Below are 27,301 nucleotides of genomic sequence, written 5' to 3'. Positions count from 1 at the left end.
CAAAAAAAAAAAAAAAAAAAAACCAGTCAGGGATGAAAGAGCCTTGACATTTATTCAAGAAACTTGACCAGCTAAGCAGCTGCAGGAGCCTCAACCCCTTGCTCTTAAGGTGAAGACCCCTATGCCCACTGGCATCTCCTGCTCCACAGCTGGCCCAGGTTCCAGCAATTCCCCACTGGACTTCACTAAGGCACCCCAAACCCCTGTCCAGAGCAAACTTCAGGCTGGGAACTCAACAGTGTCCATCTCTAGGCCAAAAGGCCCCAAGCTAGGGATGCCATCCCTGAAGGAAACTTCAAAGACACCTGCAAGCTATTTCCAATGTTTAAGAAAGTTTTACCCTAGTAGTCCATTTACCTGGGATGATGTCATACAGGCTAATTAGGGATTTGTTTCTTTGCTTTGGGCTGGAATTTTATCTTTCTTACTGTGAACGGAAGTTCAAATCGGCAGTTACTCTTTGATCAATTAGAAATGGAAATGAATTCATTAGCACTTAAATCCCCATCTCCTATCCGAACCTGGGTAGCCCAAGCTCCTGCTTCTCAGGAAGGTGTAAACTTTACTAACAGCTTTGACTTGTCCCTTCATTTGCAATTTTAACAGGTCTCAAGACCAAAAGACTAAACCTCAAGTATCTTCCTTCCAGGAAATCACAGCTAGACACAGCAGAATTCTTTCAACCCAGTGCAGTGTTCAGCCTACCTACTGTGCGCCAGACTCTGCTCCAGTCCTGGGGACACAGTGGTGGCATGCCCATCGTTATCCAAAGCCAACTGAGAGGCAGAATCTCAAACCAGCAAAGACCAAACGACATCAGACAGTATACAACCTGTTTTTCTGGAAAGGACAGCATCTAATCTATGCCAAAGAAATATCCAGGACATAGCTCAGCCCGACACGTAGTGGGAGCTCAATAAATATCTGTTGGAAGCATATATAATCTTAACCTCTCTCTTTAAAAATATCAAACATGAGCTCTAGGGATAGGAGGCTATGATGTAAATAAACCAAATGCTATAATCAGAACACCTGGACCCCAGTCCTGTGTGATCCTGGGCAACTGACTTGACTCTCTGAGTCTCAGTTTCCCCATCTGTAAATGGAACACCTACTTTACAAGGAATGTTGTGAGGAGTAGAGGAGAGAATGTGTGCCTTTCCTCACTAAGGATGACAATCCCCTCCACAGGAGGATGGAGAACTCAACAAACAGGTAACAGGTAATGGAAGTAAGCAGAGCGTCCTGGGAGCCCGGGGATCCCCTGACAGCTGCCAATAAGGCTGCCCAGCTCTGCTCCAGACAATGACTGCCTCATGGAAAAATGGGCCATGGGTGTCAAGAGAAGCCGGAAATCGGGGGCTGTATGGGAAATCGCTTTGATGTTAAATGTTGGCAAGTAATTTACATTTTTTTCTCAGACTGCGCAGCACATTTGTGACTGCATGAAGCCTCTGGGTCCCCACTTTTTTTTTTTTTTTTTGTCTTCAGGGGCCTTAGAGCTGTCATGTTTTCAGAATCTATGGGCAGATGGTGGTGACAAAGCTGCCTGGATCCAGTCATGCTCCTGCCTCTGCAGTCCGGACTTGGAGGGGACTGTTGCACCAGGAGCTGTGGACAGAGAAATGGCTTCTTACGCTCTGCCAGTCCCATACCGCACCCATCATTTCCAATGCTCCAGCCTCCTCTGCATTTAGCCCAGATTTACCTTATAGGTGAGCGGTGTGTCCACTACCCATCCAGTGGCTCAAGACCAGAAAACAGATGCCACCCTTGACTGCCCCCTCGTCTCCCCCACCCACCCTGACGCTGAGCCAAAAGCAAGCGCTGTCAGTCCCGCCTCCAACGTGGCTCTGCGTTTACCCTCTCCCGCTGTGCCTGACTTAGGCGCGCACGGCCACCCTGTGCCCCTGGTCTTGCCATCCGTGCCTCAGTTATGTTCTCTGCCCTACTGCCAGTCCAACTTTCCTAATGAATTTTTGGGATGATGACATTTCTACCATGTACAGAATAACGTCTAATCTCCACCTCACAGAGGTCCTTCCTGCTCTGCCCTCGGCCTCCTCGCCACTCCCACCTCCCACTTTTCCTGCCCTGTCCCTTTACTGTCCCAACACCCCGAATCCACAAGAACAGATTTCAAAACCTGTATAAGCAGGCTGTTCTCTCTTCAGATGCCTTTCCCTGCTTATACTCCTGGTAACCTCTGAGTCGTGCCACAAGCTCTGGTCAGGTGACTTCCCAAACCCCCAAGTTACTTTCTCCAACCCGAAGCCTCAGGGAGCTCCTTTTCTCCGAGATGCGGTCATTGTGGCTTTTACATGCCACCATCACAGCAATGATGCGTAGCATCTGCTTGAATCTCTCCCCTCCGCATACGATTATAAGTACTTTATGGCCTAGAACGTAAGGTTTTATTTTTGTAGTTGTCAGGTATCTAACACGGTACCTGGAATACAGTAGCCATTCAAATGTTAGTTGCGTGAATCAATGGATGCAGATTGACGTATATACACTACTATGTATAAAATATATAACTTATAAGAACCTGCTGTATAAAAAATAAATAAAATTAAATTAAAAAAATAATGAATGCAGCTAAGGTGTTCATACAAGGGTCAAATGCAGACCAACTCCATTACCACTTACTCATCACCACTTGCTCTCTTACTCATCATGATGAAGGCATTGAACTAGAAGCCTTACGACTGCAAAGTGGAGTTCCCTACTCCAATCCCTCAAACCTCTCCTCCTCCTCCCTGGTGACAAACGGCTGCCACCCGGGGCCCCAGGATAAATCAGCTTCCAAGTGCCTCAAGGCAATACAATGGACTGAACTCCTCAATGGCTCCCTTTGTTAAAGCCCAAACTGGAAGAGAAAGTACTTCTCTGCAAAATAAAAGGTGACTGTTGGGAGGTGACTTTGAAGCTCAAAGATGTTTTTATCAGAGCAGGCAGATGGTGCACCTACACAATAGGTATAATTTAGCCTCATATTCTAACCAACCACATTGGCCTTTGGTAGCCCCCATCAGCACAAGGATGGCTGTGTTCTTTTTTTGTGCAACAGGCCAGAAAGACCCTCCACCCCCAGGAACCAGACTCCTGGAGGCCTGGTGCCCAGTAGGCAGGGCTCTTGGGACCCTCCCTAGACGGGTCTCCATCTGGGATCAGGCTGACTGCTGATTCCTCTGTGGAAGGGTTCCCAGATACATTTGCACAAAGCTCAAGTGTCTCCCCAGGGGCCGCGGAGAGGGTGCACTGAGATGTACCCAAGTTTTGTTTCCCAGGTTTGGTTCCTGACTCAACTGCCTTCAACAGTGAAATTCACAACCTGTCACCACACCACCCTCCAGCTTTTTGCCCCCAGCTGCCAAAAGACTGGGTGCCTCTGCTGCCATCAGAAACTACTGGAAACAGAAAGGAGGACCAGTTTCCATTTCCACCTCCCGTCCCCAAATGCCCCTCTCTTCTTAACAACAGGATTTTTATACCCCTTACTTCCGATATCGGGGCGATTAAGCAGAAGGCAAGAACACCCCAGTCCCGGCCCAGGGACATAGGCCAGGAATCAACCCTCTCCGGCTGCCCCTTCATCTTCTACCCTTTAATGATAATCCTTGAGACCTTAGCAGTGTCTCATGCCCTCCTCTCTTGTTATGCGGGGGAAGGAGAGAAACCGGGAGGGTGGGGAAGAACTCATGTCACTAAAAGGCCACCATGGACAAATTTTTCTTTTGTACGCTCTCTCCCCTCCTTTCTGATGCAACCCAGGGGAGGGGGCGGGCCCTGGCCGTCCTGGCTCCCGCGACCGCTGCCACGTTCTCGCCTCCCCCCGGGAAGCCACCCCGGCCCCGGCGGCGATCAGCACGCAGGGTCCCGGGGCCCGCGGGCAACTTTGCCCCAGCCCAGCCGCCGGGCCCGCCGGGTCCCCGCCCTTGGGTCCCGGCGCCCGATTTCTCTTTCGCTTTGCGGCTGGCGGTCCGCGCGGCTTCCGCGCGAGTGGCCCAGCGGGCACCTGCGGAGCCCCCGAGCGCGGCCTCACCCCAGCCTCTCCTTGCTCTCCTCCGAGGTGAGCTGGTCGAAGGTCTTGGAGTCCTCCTTGCCCAGGAAGGCCTCGTGGTCGTACTGGAAGCTCTGGTTGTCCTCGGGCGGCCGCTCGCCCAGCTCCGAGTCGGGCCGCACCACGCGCTCCTTGCGCACCGTGGGCTTGGCCCGCAGCGCCGGGGGCGCCAGCACCAGCGCCAGCAGCAGCCCCAGGGCCAGCCCCAGGTGGCAACCGCGGCCGCCGCGCGCCATCGTCGGGAGCGGAGAGCGGCCCGCGGGGAGGGACCGAGCGAGCGATGAGAGCGGCGGCTCGGGAATGCGTGCTCGAAGCGAGCGCGGCGGCTAAGAAGATCGGGAAGTTCTTTGTCAAGCAACAGATGTTTGGGGTAAAATTCCCTCTCCCCTTTCGGTTCCATAGAACTGAACGGAGGGAGGCGCTGGCTCTCCCCAACTTCCAGCTGGGAGCCCGAATCTCAGCCCCAGACGCCGCCCCAAGAAATGCTCTTAAAACAAATTCAACCCCACTTACGCAAACTTGGAGTGTGATTAGAAACGCAAAGAGACTGGAAGGAGACCCGGGTGGGCGAGGTCTCCTAGAAACAAGGGTCGCAAACTCAAACGTGGTGGAGGGCCAAGCAGATGACGTCAACATGACGAGGGACCATCTTAACAGAGCAGCCCTGTGCACTCCGGCTGCCGGGAGGAGTGCAGGCCCCAAGTTGGCAGATGGTCTCAAAAGAAGTCAGGATCTCGGATGTCTGCTTTCATTTCTAAAGGATGGCAACTCACTGTACAAAAGGACTACATGTCTTAAACAAATCTTGTCTGTACGTTGAATCCGGCGTAATGCTACCGCTATAGAGAAGCTCTGTAGAACTTTATGCAGTGATGAAAACGTTCTATATCTGGGCTGTCCAATAGGGAGAGGCTAGTGAGCACACTTGACAGGTAGCTAGTGTAACTGAGGCATTGAAAATTTAACTTAGATTTAAACTTAAATAGCCACGTGTGGCTAGTGGCTGTCATATTGGACAGTTCAGGTAGAGCAATGATTCTTTGTGTGTTACAGCCTTTTGAGGCTCACTGAAAGCCATGGACCCTCTTACAGAAAAATGTACATACAGCTACAGGCTTGGATGTTTGATTAAAGTGTCAGAGGATGCACGGATCTTCTGAAGCCCCACTGTGTGCCCCAGGTTATGAACCTCTAGTAATCTAAAACTGTGGTTGGAGAGGAGCCCACCCCAATAGCCCTGGGCAGCTGAACTCCTAGAGCTTCTCCTTCATCTTGCTCCATCCCCCATCCTTGATCCTCTAGAAAAGGTCCCTGGGCTGTGCTTCTTGCTCTTGCAATAAGGATAACAGGACATTATCAACAGCAGTATAGGTCCAAGTACCTGTCTTTTGAAGACTTCTTTCAATTAGTGAATAATGATTGTGTGCCTTCCATGGCCTAAGCACTGGACTGGGTGTTGAGGGTACACTGGGGAACATGACAGTCATGTTTTTTGGAGAACTATAGTGTATGTGAACAAATATTCATTCATTCACTGACTCACTAATTCATTCATTCAATATACTGAGCACCTGCTAAATGTCAGGGCTACGCTGCGCACTGGTTTACTGAGTAGCCACAGATGGCAAATCAGCATGACAAGTTGTTGGGGAGGTAGGCATTCAGTGTCATGGGTTATGTCAGAGGGGATCGATCTGGGAAGGCTTCCTGGAGGAAGGGACATCTAAACTAAGACAGAAGGTGAGAGGGATAAGCCAGGCAGCAGGAGTTTGAATATATGAGAGGAGGATAAGTTCTGTGTGAATGGGCAGAGAGCATTAGAGTTTGAGGTAAAGTCCTTGTGATCCTGTACATCCCCACTGGTTGGCAGCGAGACCCGGATGTATTCCTTGGTGCCTCACCCCCCATGCACTGCCTTTGCATGAGACAGGAAGTGCTATGCTTGAGTGTCTTGTCCCCCACTGCCTGTCCAGAGGCTTGGATTTCAAGCAATAAGAAGCATTTCTTTGGGTGTGTAAGAGCTCCCCATTGAAACGCAAGGGGCCCCGAGGCAGGTGGTTTAGTACCTTCTGTGCTCATCTGGCAAGCAGGATGTGATTTGTTGAGTGGCGGGGGTGAGGGGGAGGAGTGGGATGAGGCACAGAGCCAAGAAGATCAAAGCTAGAAAAAGAGGAGGAGGATAAAGAAGGGAATGAGAAAGTGGGTGGAGTTTGGAGCCAGCCTTTGCTTATTTGCTGTGTTGCTAGCGGCAGGCCTGGGCCCCTGGGATTGATGCAGACTCTCAGGAATGAGAATGGCACATCCTTTGACCCTGTTCTAGTTGGTTTCCTGCCAGACACTAGTGGTTTCCAACAGTTAGATTGTTCCAGAGGTAGTCTTGGCTCCCATGGGAATTACCAGAGAATTCCAGCACTGCTGTGAATGTGGTAGTTTATATCATTTCCCCTGGGCTTGCCTACATTCTATTCTTTTATATTTTCATTCCTCTACTGTCCTATGAGAGTGAAACAAGTCCTCTCAACCAAAGGATCAGGAATGAATGACGATATTAAATAGTCAAGGTATTTCACTGTGTAATTGCTTTCTTTCATTTTAAAAATTACCTTTTATTTCTTCCTATGTGCATGTATGGCTAAGTATATTGTCATTTTTAATCTTTATTCTTGATGAGGCAAAGGAACCAGAGGCAAGAGGAGTGACATTTAGCAGCAGTTTGTACCAGTGGAAAGGAAAAGCAGATTTCAAAAAGATGGGCTGGTCGGTTGGGGTATGCTGATCTATTATTTCTGGCTGCAAGTAACATCATCAAAGACAACAAAATCCAACCAGAAGTTACTAGAACAATAAGAAAACTTTGTCGTCTCACGGAACAAGAAGTCTCATGTTCGATCAACTTCAGAGTGGTTAATTCAAGTGGCGCTTTTGTTTTTTTCCAAGTGGGTTGATGACATCATCAAGAAACCAGGTTTTCTGTTTTGTGTTTTTTCTCTCAGAAGCAGGGGGGGAAAAAGGAGTGTTTCCTCTCTTAATTAAGAAGAAAATTCTCCCAGCAGACATTCCTTCACATCTCACTGGCCAGAATTGTGTCACAGGCCTGTGCCTGATCCAGTGACAGGCAAGGAGAATGGAATTTCCAGTGCTGATTTAGGCAAATCAAGATTCACTTCCTGGAGCTGGAAGATATGTAGCTTCCTCTGGAGCACGTGATTAGTGTTCTGTTGGCAAGGAAGAGCAAGCCATTGACTGTGTCTGCTAGGGGCAATCATGGTTAACTGCTTTCGAGTTTAAAAGCACCTTCAGCATTCTTCCTTTTTCTACTCCTCCATTCAAAACTGCACACAGTATTCAAGGCTCAACTCAAATGTCACCTTCCCCATGAGGTTTTCCCTTATACCTCCAGTCAGAACTTATTACTTCTCCCTAAGCTTTGTATCTCACACATAACACCTTTCACAGTTTGCTTTGGATTAACAAATCTGTCTCTGTCTCCCTTAATTCTGAATTCATTGAAAGGAAGGACCACATATGATTCGTGTTTATGTGCATAAGTCCAGGGACCAGCACATTTATTGCCTTTCCACACAAGTTGATCCCCATAAGACAGATTAGCCTTGAGGCCAGGGACCATTATTGTTGATTCATCACTGTATACCCAGCACCAAGTGCAGTGCCTCATGCAAACAGGTGCCCAACAGATATTTTGAATAAATAGTAGAATAATAATAGCTACCAATTTCTGCTTCTGGTCAAGGTGGGTGAAGGAAGGGGCTGGATTTACCTTTCCATTTGAAACAAATAAACAAACAACAAAAAAAAAAACAGACAAAATATATGAAACAACAATTTTCAATGCGCTGGACACCAGCAATGAAGGACATTGGAAATAAGCAAGGTGAGTCCTACAATTACCCCAGTTTACTTGCCTTCACGTATTTTCCAGGGCATGGTTTAGAGAGGGGAAACTAAGATGAAGCCTGGCAGATTCCCTGAGTTGAAAAGAGAAAGGTGAGGGTCCAGGGACCAAATCAGCCACATTTCTTAGGAGAGAGAACCAGAGAACACATAGCTGCACAAAGAGAGAACCCCAAAGATCAGAGAGAGGGTCCCCTTGAGTATGCAGTAGACTGCTGATCAGTGCATCCACGAGACTGAGGAATGAACCATCTGCAAGGGGGGGTTTAGAAGGAACAGTGAGTACCAGGAACAATGCCTGTTCCCAGCAGCCAGACGGGAAATTTAGTCCATGGGGCACTGGGTAAAGTGCGTACTCGGTAGGGTCTTGCCTCAGTGATGGGGAATAATTAGCCCTAAGCTGAGCACTAGTCCAGAAAATGTCTAACGAGCACAAAAGCAAGACTTGAAAAAAATCAAACCATTTCCAAGTAACTGAACTTCATCCCGGGAAAAAAGTTCAAGAAAAACTTACGGGAATGCAAAAACTATCCAGCACCCAACAAGGTAAAACTCACAATTACTAGCATCCAATCAGATACAACAAGACATGAAAGCATGACCCATAATGAAGAGAATAATCAGTCAATAAAAACTGGCCCAGAACTGACACAGATTGAAACCAAGTGGGGCCCTGTGGGGCTCCCAGGAGTGGAGGTCTTTTTGTTCCCCATTTCTTGGAGGCAAGACTCCAGCCTGCATGACCTCTCCTGGGTTCCAAAGGGCAGATTGGAACAGTTGCTAATCAAGGGAGGAGCAGCCGTGAAACCACCGAAGGCCAGATTAAGGGGACCAGAGAAGCTCATCAACCACCTGAGATGCTGCACACACCTTAATCTTGTCAGCAACCCCACCCTTGGAGATGACCAGACCCGGTGTTGTGTTGAAACTTTGCAGAAGAAAGAAGAATGCAAGACTGTTACTGCCTTGATCCTTATCACATACTCCTGACCATGAGCCCCAACTATAAGACCTCTTCCTATTCCCCAGGGAGGGGGCCACAGTTCTTGAGGTGCTAGCCTACTGTGTTCCCTCTTTGCCTGGCAAAGAATAAAGCTATTCTTTCTCTTCCTCCAAAGCTCTGTCTCCATATTTCGGTTCGACATCGGTGCACAGAGATCCAAGATTTTGGCATCAAGATGTTAGAATGAACAGAGAAGATTGAAACAGTTATAATTGTATTCAGTGTATCTAAAAGGTTCAGAGGAGACAAGGAAGACACAAAAAAGACTCAAATTGAAAGTCCAGAGATTAAAAAATATTACCTGAGATGAAAAATACACTGCATGGATATAAAGAAAAACTATTGTTTTCATTTACATCACATACAATATTCTCTGAATACCACTACAGTATTTCACTTTTGACACTTCTGACCACCAAGTGTGTCTGGGGTTTTCCCCACACCACCAAGCAATTCTGTAGTACCACCTGAGTCCTACAATTTAACTCAATTCTGACATATCTACTTGGAGATAGTGTCAGATCCCACAGATTAAGGGTTTGGTCCCACAAGACTGTCTCACCCCCAACTTCAGATGGCAATTACAAGTCCAGGTTGCTACCTGTGCTTCTGACTGACCATCTATAGGTTGAACCCCCTCCTTGGTCCAATTAATTTGCTAGAGCAGTTCACAGAACTCAAGGAGAGCATTTTATTTACTGGATTATAAAAGGATGTAGCTCAAGGACAGCCAGATGGAAGAGATGCATAGAGCAAGGTATGTGGGAAGGGACTTGGAGTTTCCATGCTTTCCCTGGGCTTGCCATTCTCCCAGGACCAGGAGGTCTTTACCAGCCCAGAAGCTCACCAAACCCTGTCTTTTTGGGACTTATGGAGGCTTCACTACATAGGCATTCTTGATTAAATCATTGGCCATGAGTGATTAATTCAAGCTCCAGCCCCTCTCTCCTCCTTGGAGGCTAGAAGTTGGAGGATAGGCTGAAAGTTCCAATCCTATAATCGCACGGTGAGTTGCCCTGGCAATCAGCCCTCATCCTTAGGTGCTTTCCAAAGGTCACTTTATTAACATAAACTCAGAGGTAGTTGAAAGGGGCTTGTTATGAATAACAAAGGACACCTTTATCATTCTTATCACTTAGCTCTGTGTCAAGAAGGAGACAAAGGCCAAATATATATTTCATAAAATAAATCACAATATCACAATGGCATTACAAAATATTAATGAACTTGAAGGCACAGCAATAGAAACTATCCTAAAAGAAATATACAGAGAAAAATGAATTTAAAAAATAAAAAGAAGGGGACTTCCCTGGTGGCTCAGTGGTTAAGAATCTGCCTGCCAATGCAGGAGACATAGGTTCGAGCCTTCTGGGAAGATCCCACATGCCGCGGAGCAGCTAAGCCCGTGCGCCACAACTACTGAGGCTGTGGTCTAGAACCTGCGAGCCACAACTACTGAAGCCCACATGCCTAGAGCCTGTGCTCCACAACAAGAGAAGCCACCGCAATGAGAAGCCCGCACACCACAAAAAAGAGTAACCTCCGCTCGCCACAACTAGAGAAAGCCGGCGCGCAGCAACGAAGACCCAACTCAGCCAAAAATAAATAAATAGATTTTAAAAAAATAAATTAAAAAATAAAAAGAGAATCAGTGATATTTGGGACAACTTTAAGTGGCCTATGATATGAGTAATTTGAGTCTGTGAAGCAGAAAAAAAAATTGGAAGAAATAATGACCAAAAGTTTTTAAACTTGATGAAAACTATAACCTGCAGATCCAAGAAGCTCAACAAACCCCAAGCACAAGAAGCATGAAGAAAACGCCATCGAGGCACATCGTAATCAAGGTGTTTACAACCAGTGATGAAGAGAAAATCTTAAAAGCAGCCAGAGAAAAAAAAGTCATCTTAAACTTTTAAACTTAAAAGTATGTGATAAGGATCAAGGTAAAACCAGGGAGAGTCTGTAGCATTTGAACCATGAACCACTCCCTCTCGCTCCCCTTCCAGCTCAGTATGGCAGAAACTCCACTCCAGGTAGGCACAGCCAAGAACAAGGCTCTCCCACAGCTCCCAGTTGAGGGGTATGGTATTTTTCAGGAGGAACAGGCCATCAGCATTTCTCATCTCTCCTAACTATACATCATGGAAGCTAAATCCAGGCAAGTGCAGCTGAAAAGTTGGGTCTCTTCTTGCATGCACCCCTACTCATAAGGTAGAGCCTCTACTCAGTCGTAACATAGTATACCTTTATATCTTTAGTTAGTATATCTAAAGTAGATCCTGATGAATTAAAATGTATAATGTAAGCCCTAGGGCAAGGACTAAAGAAAAAACTAAAAAATGAATAGTGGAAAAAAATCATTAAAAAATCATTAAAGGAATGAAAATGTTACACTAGAAAGCGTTCACTTAATGCAAAAGAAAGCTGCAAAGGAGAACTAGAGAAACAGAAAAGGCAGAAGGGAAACATTACCAGATAGAATTTGGCTCTAATGTAAAAATGAAAGTCACCAGAAATGGTAACTGAAAGGATGAATATATGATACTTTTCTTTTTTCTCTCTTTTTTTTTAAAAAAAATTAATTTATTCATTTTTGGCTGCGTTGGGTCTTTGCTGCTGGGTGGGGGGGTGGTTCTTTAGTTGCGGCGAGCGGAGGCTACTCTTTGTTGCCGTGTGCAGGCTTCTCACTGCAGTGGCTTCTCTTGTTACGGAGCACAGGCTCTAGGCACATGGGCTTCAGTAGTTGTGGCGCTCGGGCTTAGCTGCTCCGTGGCATGTGGGATCTTCCCAGACCAGGGCTTGAACCCATCTCCCCTACATTGGCAGGCAGATTCTTAACCACTGTACCACCAGGGAAGTCCCAAGATACTTTTCTTATATAATATTTTCTTACTATTTAAAACCTTAAAAAATATAATTGACTGCTCAAACAAAATGAATAACAATGTATTGTGGGGTTTATAACATATGCATAAGTAAAATGCATACTAACGATAGTATGAAGGCCATGGGGACAGAAATGGAAGACTGCTGTTTTAAGCTTCTTATATTATATATGAAGGGTGTAATATCACTTGACGACAAACTGTGATATATTGAAGATTGTGTGGTAAGGGTTAATTCCAGCAGGCTAGGCTGAGTGGTTTTGCTAAAGTTTCTGCATAGCACTGACTCCTAATGAAACCATGAAACATACCCATTCATTGTGTTGTCTTGAAACCAAGGGTCTGCGGAATCTGGGCGGTGGTGGGGGTGGGAGGGGCGGATTTTTGCCAGTTGTCAGCATTGTTTATTTGAGATTCCTGGAGGACTCTGCTGTTATGTAGCAAGAATATGCTTATAGGACCAGGCCGCGTGCCCTTTGGGGCTCATTAGTTCTGAGGTGTTCTGTATACATAACAGTGGCTCCTGACCCAAAAGATTACGTGCATTTGGCTATGGCTTTTACGGAAAGGGGGACAACAGGAGATTCCTTCTGACTTTTCCAGACCCAGGACTGTGAGATAGCCTTAGTTTTGATACATGTCTTTACTTTAATGTTGTATATTGTATCCTTTTCCTGTAGGTTTAAAAAGTACTCAGTTAGTTCCAAAGCAGGCAGACAAAAGAGAAACAGGAGAACCCAGGACCGACAAGACAAATAGAAAACAAATAGCAAGATGATAAGACTCAAACCTCACCATGTTAATGATCACATTAAAGGTAATCATATAAACACCCCAGTTTAAAAGGCAGAGATTGTCAAATTGTGTAAAAAAGCAATACACAGCTATATGCTGCTGAAAGAAAATGTACCTTAAATATAAAGACACAAATGAGCTTAATAGTAAAAGAATGAGAAAAAATAACATGCCGACATTAATCAAAGGAAAGTTGGAATGACTATATTTGTATCAGACAAAGTACATTTCAGAACAAAGAATATTGCCGAGAAAAAGTCATTTCATAATCACATAAGGGTCAATTAATCAAGAGAGCACAGCAGTCCTAAATGTTGATACACCTAATGGCAGAGCTGCAAAATAAATGAAGCCAAAAAAGCATTACAAAGAAAAATAGGCAAATACACAATCAGAGTCAGAGATTTTTAAAATGGTCCCTTAATAACTGATGGAACAAGTAGGCAGAAAATCGGCAAATAGTAGACTTGAATAGCACTAACTATGCTTAAGCTGATTGACTTTTTAGAAAATTCTACACAATGACAGCAGAATACACATTATTCTCAAGTGCACAAAATTTGCCAAGTTAGAACATCTTCTGGCCTATAAAATGTCTCAATAAATTTAAATGGATTCAAGTAATATAAAGTATTGTTCTTGGGATGGATGGGCCTGTGACTACCAACTGTTGGATTTCACAGTCAAAGCAAAACTAGTCAGTCAAAAGATTAACTTCAGGCAGTCATAAACTAGCCTGCCTTGGGACTCCCAGTTTCAACTCCAACAAGAAAAGAGCTTAGAGGTTGTCACTCCTGACCTCACAACAAGAAAGAAGCTGAAAAGCAGGGACTTTTCTTGGGCCCACCAGAAAACTGAGGTTGCAGAGCAAACCACCACCATGAAATCTGGAGAGACAAGTAAATGCAGAGAAACGAGGGTCAAGACCAGCTGACCTGGGGGAGAAGCTGCTGGAACCAAAACTTTGATGAGTTGCTGAGGCTGTGTGTGGACTAAAGGGAGACGGGGACTGCCCTGGGGGCTATAGTCTTTTTTTTTTTTTTTTTAGATGTTGGGGGTAGGAGTTTATTAATTAATTAATTAATTTTTGCTGTGTTGGGTCTGAGTTTCTGTGCAAAGGCTTTCTCTAGTTGTGGCAAGCGGGGGGCCACTCTTCTCTTCGTTGCGGTGTGCAGGGCTCTCACTATCGCGGCCTCTCTTGTTGAGGAGCACAGGCTCCAGACGCACAGGCTCAGTAGTTGTGGCTCATGGGCCTAGCTGCTCCATGGCATGTGGGATCCTCCCAGACCAGGGCTCGAACCCATGTCCCCTGCATTAGCAGACAGATTCTCTACCACTGCGCCACCAGGGAAGCCTGGGGCTATAGTCTTGAGAGCAGGGGGTCAGACGTTTTATGGTTTTACCTCCAAGAATCCCACCAGGTTCTCATGGTAAGTGCCAAGAAAAAAATCACCTATGTCTCTGGCAGGTAAACAAGGAAAGTAACCATTCTGAAATATGCCCAGAATGTTCTCCATTACACAGGACTACTCTCTAGTGGGAAAGTCTTTTCAGAGCCTTTTCTCACCTGGGAGAAGAGCAGTTTCCTGTCTCCAGCCTCCTCTACCTTTCTTGTAACAACTAAGGGAGAAGGGGTAGCAAAGAAACATTTGTAAGGGGATGCAAACCCATAGGAAGACTGAAATTTAATCATAAGTTTATACAACACTTCCCTTCCCCCACCCTTTACCACCATATTAACAGGGCTCCTGTAAAATAAGTGGATTGTAGCTGAAAGAACTTTAAGACTCAGACTCTATTTAAGAAGGAGTTCTCATCAAAAAATCTAGAAACAATAAATGCTGGAGAGGGTGTGGAGAAAAGTCAACACTCTTGCACTGCTGGTGGGAGAGAACAGTATGGAGGTTCCTTAAAAAACTACAAATAGAACTACCATATGACCCAGCAATCCCACTACTGGGCATATACCCTGAGAAAACCATAATTCAAAAAGAGTCATGTACCAAAATGTTCACTGCAGCTCTATTTACAATAGCCTGGAGATGGAAACAACCTAAGTGCCCGTCATCGGATGAATGGATAAAGAAGATGTGGCACATATATACAATGGAATATTACTCAGCCATAAAAAGAAACGAAATTGAGCTATTTGTAATGAGGTGGATAGACCTAGAGTCTGTCATACAGAGTGAAGTAAGTCAGAAAGAGAAAGACAAATACCGTATGCTAACACATATATATGGAATTTAAGAAAAAAAAATGTCATGAAGAACCTAGGGGTAAGACAGGAATAAAGACACAGACCTACTAGAGAATGGACTTGAGGATATGGGGAGGGGGAAGGGTGAGCTGTGACAAAGCGAGAGAGTGGCATGGACATATATACACTACCAAATGTAAGGTAGATAGCTAGTGGGAAGCAGCCGCATAGCACAGGGAGATCAGCTTGGTGCTTTGTGACCGCCTGGAGGGGTGGGATAGGGAGGGTGGGAGGGAGGGAGATGCAAGAGATATGGGAACATATGTATATGTATAACTGATTCACTTTGTTATAAAGCAGAAACTAACACACCATTGTAAAGCAACTATACCCCAATAAAGATGTTAAAGAAAAAAAAAAAAGAAGGAGTTCTTAGGGAAACCCAAAGACAACAGAGGAGATAAAAACAAGGACCCTAGAGAAATTTGAGGCCCTTGGCACTTACAGTTACAGCAAACATGAAACACAACTCAACTGCTGGCCAGATTTACATAAAAGTTCACTAAATGTTTTTTTTACCTTAGTTATTATTACCTAATAGGTCATGTCTGCCTTTCAACGAAAAAATTACAAGGCATGACGAAAGGGAAGAACAAACACAGTCTGAAGAGGCAAAGCAAAGATGAGAACAGGGTTTAGATATGATGCAGGGCGTTTAAAATAACTATGACTAATATGTTAAAGTCTCTAGTTGAAAAAGTAGACAACATGCAAGAAGAGTGGGTAATAATGGCAGAGAGATGGAAACCTCCAAAAGGAAATGATAAAATACTGGGGAGTTCCTGTAAGACTCTGGGCACACAGGATCAGAGAAAAAAGGATGCTCTATGTGGACAGCTCATTCCCAAGAAGCAGGGGAGAGGAAGGTACTGGACCACTGATGTGGGGCTCCTTGGGCAGCAGTAGATAGTGAGAGGCCTGGAGTGCTACCTAGTGGCTCCTTCTCCACATAGCAGAACACATCAGAGTGAAGAAGTTTCTCCTAACATCGTGATTTTGAAAGGTATGATTGGCTATAGTGCGAAGAGTATTTTAAAAGGCAGGAAGATGAGTTAGGAAACTCTTGCCACTGTAACAAAGATCACAACTTTGGCATCTTAAATCAAATTATTTTATCCTTGGTGCTATGGAATGAACTGTGTGCCACCTCCTCAACATCCCTGAAATTCATATGTTGAAGTCCTAACTTCCAATGTGACTATATTTGAAGATAGGGTCTTTAGGAGGTCATTAAGATTAAGTAAGGTTTTAAGGGTGGGGCCCTAATTCAATAGAATTGGTGGCATCATAATAAGAAGAGACCTCCTCCATCCCCACCCCTGCATGCACCTGGCCCTAGAAAGGCCATACTAGGATAAGTGAGAAAGTGGTGATCTGCAAGCCAAGAAGAGAGTTCTCACCAAAAACCAACCATCCTGGCCCTCTGATCCTGGACCTTCCTGTATCCAGAACCATGAGAAAATTAATTTCTGTTATTGAAGGCACCCAGCTTGTGGTAGTCTGCCATGGCAGCCAGAGCAGACTAATACATCTGGTAATTATATTTCATGGTACACCTAGGTTGTGTGTAGATGAAGAGGATACCAGTCAAGAAACAGAGAGCCTCGGTGCTTTGTGACAGCCTGGAAGGGTGGGATGGGGAGAGTGGGAGGGAGGGAGACGCAAGAGGGAAGACATATGGGGTCATATGTATATGTATAGCTGATTCACTTTGTTATAAAGCAGAAACTAACACACCATTGTAAAGCAATTATACCCCAATAAAGATGTTTAAAAAAAAAAAAAAAAAAAAAGAAACAGAGAGCCTAAAAATGCAGGAAAGAGCAGGTAACTGATGAAGAAAAGTCTTAGATTGGCAAGGCCTTTGGAAATTAGATGAAATCTAGAGACTCTCACCTAGAAACTGACAAAAAGACCAAATTCCACGTTAATTTCAAAAGATTCATGGATCACGTGGAGTGCCTCTTGGACTCCACATGATCCCCTGGACACTCCTTTACAGAACCTCTGTCCTAGGGGAGTTCTAGGGTGGGCTGAGACCAAGAGCTTTGAAGGGAGCTGCTATTGCTGGGCGGGGTGGGGGTGGGGGTGTGATAACAGGAAACCAGGAGGGCGGAGACATTTGGAGGAGGAGGAAGGGCAGTTGCTGGACCTCACATGTTAGGAGTCAGGGTCTCCATGGAGTGTGAGGTGCTGTGGAATGAAAAGGATGGAAAAGGTTAAGATCGAATTCACATTAGGGAAAAGGATGAGGACATAAGTGGGAATGAGGAAAGGAAATCCTGTGTCTTAAGCACAGCCAGCTGGGATCAGATTATATACAATTGCTGTAGAGTCCATCAGCCTGGTGTATAATTTTCACCAGCTTTATCTGGAGGATTTTAGCAACAGCAGCAGTAGTGGCAGAAAAAAAATGGATTTGGTGTTTACTGAAAATTGAGGATTGGCCGGGAAAGTACAGGGATAGATTTGCTATAAACTAGGAATTATTTAAAATGAAGGCCTACCTGCCAAATGTTAGACAAGGAAGGAAACAAAGAAAGAAAGAAGGAAGGAGAGAGAGAGAGGGCACTCCGTGAGTGATTGGGAGGGAAAGGAGAGGGGGCGGGGGAGGGAGAAAGGAAGGAAAGAAGGAAGGAAGGAAGGAAGGAAAGAAGGAAGGAAGGAAAGATGGAAGGAAGAAAAATAAAGAAAGTCCTTTTAGCCTTTGGAAGGATTAGAACATTAGGTAACCTTGGCCTGCCCTGGGGCATTGAATTTCTTATTCTGAATGTATGAAATTTGACACCCTGTTAGTAGGAACTTAGAAAAAGATCTCTTTTCTTTGTCCACGGCATGTAACTAAGCCCTGTAGGTAGGAAGGTTCTGGAGGTGCTCTACTCTGCTCCCAGTTTCCCCAACTGGGAGGGACCTCTAAGGCTTCCCTGGCTCTAATGGTGGGCTGGGAAGACGGGGCTGGTGTGAAGCCACCTCCACCCACAGAGCTTTTCTTTTCAGGTTTGCTGGTAGGATTAGACAGGTGTGTTCTGCTACCTGCAGTCCTTAGTGAGTCTTGGAAGATGTTATGTTTCCATGTTGCCTCCAAGGATGCTGCAGGAATAACTACCGGTGCCCTTCTCTGCAAAGGGTACTTGAAAAACCTTCAGGTGGTTACCGATAAGCCAAAGGATAATCAAACAAAATGTACTCTATGGCAAAGATTTTTTCTCCCTTTTGAACAATTATACTAGTGACATAAAATGAAAAGTACCCCAAGTCCTATCACCCAGAGATAACCATGTCAGCATCTTGTCGTATATTAGACCTGACACTTCCATATGCAGATGTCGAAATGTATGTTTTATGAAAATGGAGTCGTATTATACACATTGTTTTTCAATCTTCTCTCCCTTCTGCAATTTGTCAGTTTAGTGTGAACATTTCAGGTCAGTTTACAGTCAGCCCTTTGTATCTGTGTCTACGGATTCAACCAACTGGGGACTGAAAAATACTTTAAAACATTTTTTTTAGAAAATTCCAAAAAGCAAAACTTGAATTTGCCATGTGCCAGCTACTATTTACATAGCATTTACATTGTATAGTTATTATAAGTAATCTAGAGATGATTTAAAGTATACAGGAGAGCGTGTGTAGGTTATATGCAAATACTACTCTATATTATATAAAGGACTTGAACATTATCGGATTTTGATATCTCCGGGCAGGTTTGGGAACCAATCCCCCCACCGATACTGAGGGATGACTGTATATCTACACAGCGTTCTTAAAGGCTGCATGGCATTGCACCATTCTTCAATTGTTGAGTCTTTTAACTGCAGCGTATCGGATATCCATTGACAAAATAATGCTATGTAGTGAGAAAACCACAAAATCTCAGTGGCATACAAAAATAAACATTTGTTTAGTTTACAGGTTTGCAGGGGTTCAGCTGATCTGGGCCAGCTTGGCTGCTCTCTGCTGGGCTCGCTTCTGTCCCTGCAGTCAGCTGTGGTTGGCTGAGCCCATTCTGACTTGCTCATATGTCTGGGACTGACTGGTTATCGGCTCCTCTAGGATGGTCCCAACTGGGAAAACTAGGGCAATTCCACTAAGTGCCAAGTGAGTTATCCTCCAGGAAGCTGGAGAATTCTGGAAGAGGCCCCAGTTGGGGGCAGCGGTCCATTTCGAGTTCAGATTAGACATGCTAAATTGGATAACTTTGGGATATTCAAGGGGAGGTTTTGAGAAGTTGGGGTATGCCTTTCAGAGGACAAGTTTGGGCTGGAGTTATTAATATTTTAGTCTTGTGCATTTTAGGTATTAATTGAAATTATAGCTCTGAATGAAATGTCTTTGGGAGAGAAGAGATCTAGGAGAGAGGAGACTTAGAGCCAGGCCTGGAGGACTGGGGTAGAGGAAGAGGAGGCCTGTGTATACCACCGAGACACTCTTGTCAGAGAGGTAGAAAGAGAACAGAAAAATGATGTGTTATGGGAGCAAAAAAGTGGATAGTTGACAAGGCTCTGATAATTGTTGAAAAGTCAAAGAAGTATGACAGTTAGTCTCCAAAAGGGCGGTTGGAACCTAGAGGAGGAGGGAATTCTCATTGGGCAGCCTCTAAATCTTCAGAGATAAGGAGCAAGGTCAAATGCTACAAGATGATGGGATTGGTAATCAGGAAATTGTAGTTGGAAGCGAACTAGTAGTTGGAAGAGATTTGACAATGTTATTCAGGTGGGTGGGGAGTGAATTTAGTGGGGGAACAGAGTGGAATTGCAAGGAAGTTTAGAATAAAACAATAGACCAGAGACCTTTAGCTGGATAAGGAGAACAATGGAAGGAAAATTCTAATGGGTTGGGAGGAAAGAGAAGTCTTGCTAATCTGGCTGTACTGGTGGTGTTGAAGAATGAACCTACCTCCAAGGATGTGGTCTCAGGAAGTGCAGAATAGGGAGCCTGCACCTGCATGTTTAAAGAGTCCAGGTGATTCTGATGCAGGTGGTTCTAGGGCCACCGTTTGAGAAACGCTGCCCTAGGGGCTGGAAAGGGAGCGAAGCTGGCTTGGGGCAGGAAGCCTGTCATGTTCCAATGGGGAAGCCTGCTGGACGGGAGTATTTTTGTTGTTCCAGGGGGCTCTGTAGCTTCCTTGGCCTGAGGGATTACAATTTGACGGCCCAGTTTGTCCAGTAGGACACCCTTCCCAGAGTCCTGGGAGGGGCTCAAACCCAAAGGTGGGTGGCCTTTGAAGTAACCCTGTCTGTGCTTGCCCCAGGGGCTTCTCATCCAGGGACTGTCAAGACTGGTGGTTTTGTTGTTTGTTTGCTTTTGCAACTTTTGATTCCAGAAATAAAAATGGGCTTTCAAAATCAACCGACCAACCAATCAACACTGTTGAAGTTGGCACATTTGGTCTAATTGTTTTCCTTTTCATTTAGACTTATTTCCTACCAAGTGTGAGGTAGCGTTTTCAAGTAAATCTTTGGTAATTCCTAGGCATCAAGTAATTGCCTTCATTTCCCAATGGTACATACTAAAGTGGGCTCATTTAGAGAGAGAACAGGAATAGCAGTTTTTATAGCTTAAGGCCTTGAAAGAAAATTGCTTTTTTTCCTGACAATCATAATCTACTCATGCTTTCAAAATGCATTTCAAGATCAAAAGGACTCTGAGAGTCTGGAATGTGCTAGAAGGATGTAATAAGACATATTTTATTAGCTGGTTTATCTATAATCTAGATAACCTTACCTTTTGTTTCTCTTCTCTCGAAACTTCCTCAGCCGCAGACTCTATGTGTTGCCTGGATGTCAAAGAATTAAGCCTGTCTTGAATGAACAGAACAGGGGTACAGAGAGAAGTGCTTTCTTTTTTCCTGGTCTCCACTGTGACTCTCTGATTTGAATTTGCAGTGGCAGAATGAAGGAAAGGTGAATGCTCCCAGAGGGGAGCGTGGCATGAATAAAGGCCTGGAGGCCGGCACATCACGGGGCTGCTCTCTGGACAGCCGGAGTGAAGCAGAGTGGAAGCGGGGCTGGCTTGGTATGGGGAGCTGGATAAAGGAAGCCGAGCGGGGTGCGGGGTGGGGGGCGCAGTTTGAATGATGCCTGGGGAAATCCTGAGCCATTTAAATCTGACAGACAAATTGGTGTTTTAAGAAGATTTACCAGACAGTGATGTGCAGGATGAGGTAGAGTGGGTGGGGACAGAGTGTGTGTGCATGGGGTGTGGGAGGGGTGATGGAAGAGAGGGGAGAATGAAGCTAGGAGATGAAAGTTTCTGCTTTGAGTCAACACTTAACTGAGCATCTACTGTGTACCTTGTCTGGTGCCAGACATCACCTTCAAGCGTGCTCTCTCTCTCGGTTCATAGAACTAGCATCTGCCCTTTTGTCCAGGTAGGAACCTGGACAAACGGTGTCCTTGACACCTTCCCAGGCTGTCAAGTTGCCCCATCAACTCCACGCCTGTCACATCCTCCTCTTCTCCCTCATCCCCACTCCCTCTATCCCACTTCAGCCACTGCCATCTCTCCCTGATTAACGGCCTCCCTGTCTCCAGTCTCCCCTCTGACTCCTTCTCTATCTGGCTGCTGCTGGCAGTGAGGACGGACTTCCTGAAGCACATTGAATCAGGCCATGTCCCCCAGCAGAAACCCTGCAGTGGGCTCCCCCATTGCCTTCAAGGGAAAAATCCAAACTCCTCAGTAGTGCCAGGAGGCCCTTGGTGTGTTGGTCTTGCTTAGTTCACCCTCCTTCCCAGGGCTCGTGCCTCTCCCACCTTGAGGCTCAGGGTATGGCCAAGCAAAAATGCTGTCAGTAATCCTAAGAGGTCATGTTCTCTCTTCTCCCTTGTGGTGATAATATCCTCCATTCTACCCCTCCCCTCTGACTCATGCTTCAGAATACATTTAGTGATCCCTTCCTTCCAGCTCTTTCTGGCCCACAGGTACCTCCTGGGGGCTTTCAAAGAACTGTTTCTATTGCTGTCCTAGAGCATATCATAACACATTGTCACTGGCAGTTCTCTCCTTGGCATATGAGCTTCAAGAGGCATCTTTCAGGGGCTGCATCTTCTTCTTCATCCAGCACCCTCCTGACACATAAAAGGTGCTTAGTAAGTATTCAACAAATGGGAATGGATGAATTTACGAGAACCTGGGTGGCAGGGGTGGGGAGAGACTGTTGGTTACATTTTATAGATAAAGAAATTGAGGATCAGGGATTGATTTAAGAATTTGGGGACTTCCCTGGTGGCACAATGGTTAAGACTTCATGCTCCCAATGCAGGGGGCCGGGGTTCGATTCCCGGTCAGGGAACTAGATCCCACGTGCATGCCACAAGCAAGAGTTCGCAGGCCACAAGTAAGGACCCGACAAGCTGCAACTAAGGTGCCTGCCTGCTGCAACTAAGACCCAGACCCGGTGCAACCAAATAAATAAATAAATATAAATAATAAAAAAAGAATTTGTCCAAGTCTTCTCAGCTTTGCAGCCCAGAATCCACTTCAGGGTTGCTGATTTATTGTTTAGAGTTTTTTCTTCTTCCTTGCAGTCACAAAATGGAAATCATCAAGGAAAAGAGCTCTATATAGCGTCTTCAATTCTGGCTGATGGTTCAGAAAGCTACCAGTAGGGCCACTTCAGGAATGAGTGTAACAATAGATGAAAAGGCTTTGCTGTATTAGTAAGGGATTTCATAAACTGCAGTATTATTAGGTTTGGAGATTACAAAAGGCTAGGAGTCCAAATGAACCATTTTCCAACATAATTTGAACACTTATTTCACTGGAAATTATTCAAAACACAAATCCTTCCTGTTTCTGAAAGCCGAAGGATTGGTTGCATGTGTTCATTGCTGTTTTTTTTTTTTTTTCCCTCTCTTCACTCCAATAAATGTTCTTTGCCTACCGTTTTTGTTGTTCTTGTTGTTTTTGTTTTGTTTTTTGCAATACACGGGCCTCTCACTGTTGTAGCCTCTCCCGTTGCGGAGCACAGGCTCCGGACGCGCAGGCTCAGCGGCCATGGCTCACGGGCCCAGCCGCTCCGCGGCATGTGAGATCCTCCCGGACCGGGGCACGAACCCGTGTCCCCTGCTTGGGCAGGCGGACTCTCAACCACTGCGCCACCAGGGAAGCCCCAAGGTTGTTGTTCTTTTTTTTTTTTTTGATTGACTGGGAAAACCACATTGCAGAATGATAGATATTGTTCATTTAACTCCAGCATTTACTTTTCCCCTCAACCAGAGTTCTGTTCACGATTGATCAGACTTCTCCCCCATTTAGCACCCATGTAAAACATTGCAAAAGATTGGGTCTGCAGCTCGGATAACATGTTTGCAGCAATCTGTTCAAGCCGCAGCAGGCGTGCCGAGTGGCATGGAAGCTCTTAATGAAACGTTGGCGGACATTAGGGTTTTATGGACTGGAAAACAGTACAAATGAAAGTACTTTGCTTACTGTTTATCTGTTTAGAACATTTTTATTTTCTAAACCTAGCAATGTTCATCTTTTTCATCTGGCACTTTGGTTTGGTTCTTTACATATTGATTTTCCTGTTCAGTGGCATTCTCTGTTGAAGTCGGAGCACCCAGGTGTGCTGTCTGAATGAGTGCTGGCTGGGGGTGCAGTGTTGGGGGCATTCTCTGCCCTGAGACTTCTCAACTCAAGGGCTGGGAGAGAGTAAGGCTCACTGTATAAAAAGATTACTACACCTCTTCCCCTGTGTGGTTTCCCCTTGAACCAGGTGGGTTGACCTTTTTTATTAGTTTCCTCTCAAAATTTATGTGCAAATCTTACAGCAAAAGTAGCATTCTCTTCTTAAATTTTATGAGGAAGTATAATAGAGAGGGTCCCAGCAGGAAACAAAATCCATCAGAAATGATTTGTCCAGGAGTCAGCAATTTTTTTCTGTGAAGGGCCGGAAAGTAAATAGTTTTGGTTTTCAGGTCACATACCATCTCTGTCACAACTGACCACAGACGGCACCTAAATGATGGGCCATGGGTGGGGCTGTGGTCCAGTAAAACAGTCTTTACAAAAAGAGACTGGGAGGGGGTCTGGGAGGGGTAATTTGGCTTGTGGGCCAAAATTTGTTGACTCCTGATTTAGATAAAAAGACTTTAAGGGACAATGTGCAGACTTTATGGGACAATGTGCAGATACGTGGGCAGGGTCAGGGGAACAAACAAGGGGCATTGAGGTATGAGACTATAGCATCAGGAAGCTGTTACTCCCTCAAAGGCTGGAGGCGCAGAGGGAGGAGATGGTGTGAGTGGTGAGAATGGGGCTTTGGGAGGTACTAGAGCAGGGAGGGGGTAGAGAAGAAACACCCACCACTTTCTCCTCCCTCCCTCAGATCTGCTTATGCCTCCCCTTGTCTGATCCAACCAGTGGCCAGTGGCAAGGTGCCTGGTGAGGAAGCCCCCGGGGGACAGCATCTCAGAGCACAGAGCAGGTGGGGCAAGGGTAGCGGGGAGAATAGATGGGCAGGTGGGGTTGGGGAGAGGCCAAAGGAGAACAAGCAGCACAGGTGCTGTCTCTTTGGGGACTAACTTCTTAGAACTCACTCCTTTAGGGAGAGAGAATAAGCTTAGCTAGCTGCATCCCTTGACCCTGACTTTATTCTAGACAACTAACCCTTCCCCACAGCTCTGCCCCAGGTTTGGGCATGTCCCTGGTCACAGCGATAGGTCCAGGGATAGGCTCATGATCTAGTTCAGGCTGAGACCCAGGTGCCGAACTTTTGTTTGAACAATTTGGAAGATAAGCTCTCTTTTTTTTTGGTGGATCCAAGGCTAGAACTTTGGCAGCTACCTGACTGTGTGATGAGGGCTTCATGGGGGAGCATACAGGGGAAAGCAGACTGCCTGGTAGTGGGGAGAAAGGCAAGTCCTGATACTGTCACTGAGACCCTGGATCAAGCTGTACCTGACACAGACCCTCATTTCTCAGTGAGGTGAGCCAGTACACTCTACTTTAACTGAGACCAGTTTTCTGTTTGGAGCAACTGAGAGAATCCTGGCTAAGAGAGAAAGTCCAGATTTATCACTGGAGCCAAGGCCTGCCTTCCTATAGCTGTGTGGACCTCACGTGAGGTCCAAAATCACCAAAGCATGCAAGAGACAATGATTCTCCCGTGTGCATGGGTATGTTCAGCGGCGTGCAGCTGCGTTCCAACAATGCCGTTTATTGACAGCACGTACATTTCTCAGACACAAAAATCTTCCTTTTTTGAATATCTGCCTGGCATGGACCTCATATGTCATAAAGACAGCAACTTCCAAGGTTATTACATAGATATCGTGATAACCATAGCAACCCAGCGATTCTGCGATGTCATGTCATGCAGATCACTGCAGCTCAGGACACGGATGGCAGTATAGTACCTGCCCAGCTCTGTGTTTTCTACAGGGGCTTTTCTTTTGCTCGAACAGAGGGCTTCTTACCACACAACACCTCCCATCAGTAGGTGATTCCCAAAGGTGCCACCCCTCCTCCACATCAGCTCCCTGCCCCCGTCCATCCTGTGTCTGGTGGTCACAGACACCACAACTCCGAGAGGATGTATGTACCACATGTGTACATACCATGACTCCTAAGGCCGCTGTAACAAATTGCCGTAAACTTGGTGTCTCAGAGCAACAGAAATGTATTCTCTCACTGTTCTGGAGGCCAGAAGTCCAACAACATTTCAACGGGCTGAAATCACGGTGTAGGCAGGCTGTGCTCTCTCCAGCGGCTGTTGGGGAAAACCCGTTTCTTCCCTCAACCAGCTTCCGGAACTACATCTTTTTGGCTCATGGCCCTTTCCTCCATCTTCAAAGCCATCTTCTCATCTCTCTCTTCTTCCATCATCGCTTCACCTCCCGTCTTCTATGTGAGGGCATAATCTCTGCTTCTCTCTTACAAGGATACTGGTGATGGCATTCAGGGCCCAAGGAGATAATCTAGGAAAACCGTCTCATCTCAAAACCTTTCATTTAATCATATCTGTAAAACTTTTACCATATGAGGCAACATTCACGAGTTCCAGGGATTCAGACCTGATATTACTGAGTGGTTACTATTCAGCCTACAATAGAGGGTCAGTGACTTGCCCAAGGTCAAGCAGCAAGTGCGGGGTTCAAGTCTAGGCAGACTCTCTCCAGACCACATCTGACCACCGAGCTCTCCTGCTGAAGGGCTAACAGCCCAAACCAGTGTTTCCATCAGAAAAAGGCCTTGACTTGGAAATCCCTGGTAGCGCAGTGGTTAAGAATCCGCCTGCCAATGCAGGGCACACGGGTTCGACCCATGGTCCAGGAAGATCCCACATGCTGCGGAGCAACTAAGCCTGTGCGCCACGACTACTCAGCCTGCGCTCTAGAGCCCGCAAGCCACAGCTACTGGACCCATGTGCCACAACTACCGAGCCCACACACCTATACCATGTGCTCTGTCACAAGAGAAGCCACCGCAGTGAGAAGGCCACGCAGTGCAATGAAGAGTAGCCCTTGCTTGGTTCTGAAGAACCTAGGGGCAGGACAGGAATAAAGATGCAGACGTAGAGAATGGACTTGAGGACGTGGGTAGGCGGAAGGGGAAGCAGGGACAAAGTAAGAGAATGGCATGGACATATATACACTACCAAATGTAAAATAGATAGCTAGTGGGAAGCAGCTGCATAGCACAGGGAGAACAGCTAGGTGGTTTGTGATCACCTAGAGGGGTGGGATAGGGAGGGTGGGAGGGAGACGCAAGAGGGAGGGGATATGGAGATATATGTATACGTATAGCTCATTCACTTTGTGATACAGCAGAAACTAACACACCATTGTAAAGCAATTATACTCCAATAAAGATGTTAAAAAAAAAAAAAAGAGTAGCCCCCGTTCGCCGCAACTAGAGAAAGCCCAAGTGCAGCAATGAAGACACAACGCAGCCAAAAATAAATTAATTAATTAATTTTTAAAAAAAAAAGAAAGAAAGAAAAAGTCATAACTTGAGATCCAGACATGGCTCTTCGCATGAAGCTATTAAATTGCTTTCAGTATTGTTGGAGGTGACACCAGAGGGAGGAGAGTCCCTCTTTTTGTAAAAACTAATTTAACCAGCTTAGCCCTCTGCAGCTAAGCCACGGTCTCTGCCATTTTATGAAGTAACCAAGAGGAAATATCGGTTTGTTTTGCTATTTGTAGCTCATCGTTGGGGTTGGGACCTATTAATAAATTTGAAGTATCTGATTAAACACTAGAGAGGGGGAAGGGAAGGAAGGCTCTTAAGGAGGAATAACAATAAATACCCAAGGAAGTATGTTTTCTTTTCAGCCACGTCTTTACGCCCAGCTGAAGTCAGTGGAGTCTGGTCTCACGGTGGGTCTCAGGGCTGCTGAGTGCAGATGCTGCACAGAGGTACCTGGTGGTCTATTC

At 45.7% G+C, this 27,301-nt stretch overlaps 1 protein-coding gene across 1 annotated transcript in view; it reads right to left on the bottom strand.

Annotated features, from left to right (window-relative positions):
- RCN1 (reticulocalbin 1) overlaps positions 1-4,381 on the bottom strand; it is a 13,176-nt gene extending 8,795 nt beyond the window's left edge. Inside the window, exon 1 of the mRNA XM_024752631.1 lies at positions 4,046-4,381. Coding sequence (XP_024608399.1) covers positions 4,046-4,299 — 254 coding nt within the window. The 5' untranslated portion in view covers positions 4,300-4,381. The remainder of the gene's footprint in view (positions 1-4,045) is intronic.
- Positions 4,382-27,301: the final 22,920 nt, after the last annotated feature.

The sequence above is a fragment of the Neophocaena asiaeorientalis genome, unplaced genomic scaffold, assembly GCF_003031525.2.
Source record: "Neophocaena asiaeorientalis asiaeorientalis breed wild unplaced genomic scaffold, Neophocaena_asiaeorientalis_V1.1 scaffold196, whole genome shotgun sequence".
NCBI lineage: Eukaryota > Metazoa > Chordata > Mammalia > Artiodactyla > Phocoenidae > Neophocaena > Neophocaena asiaeorientalis.
Note: the sequence above shows the minus strand (reverse complement) of the source record. Positions and strands in the feature narration are given on the sequence as shown.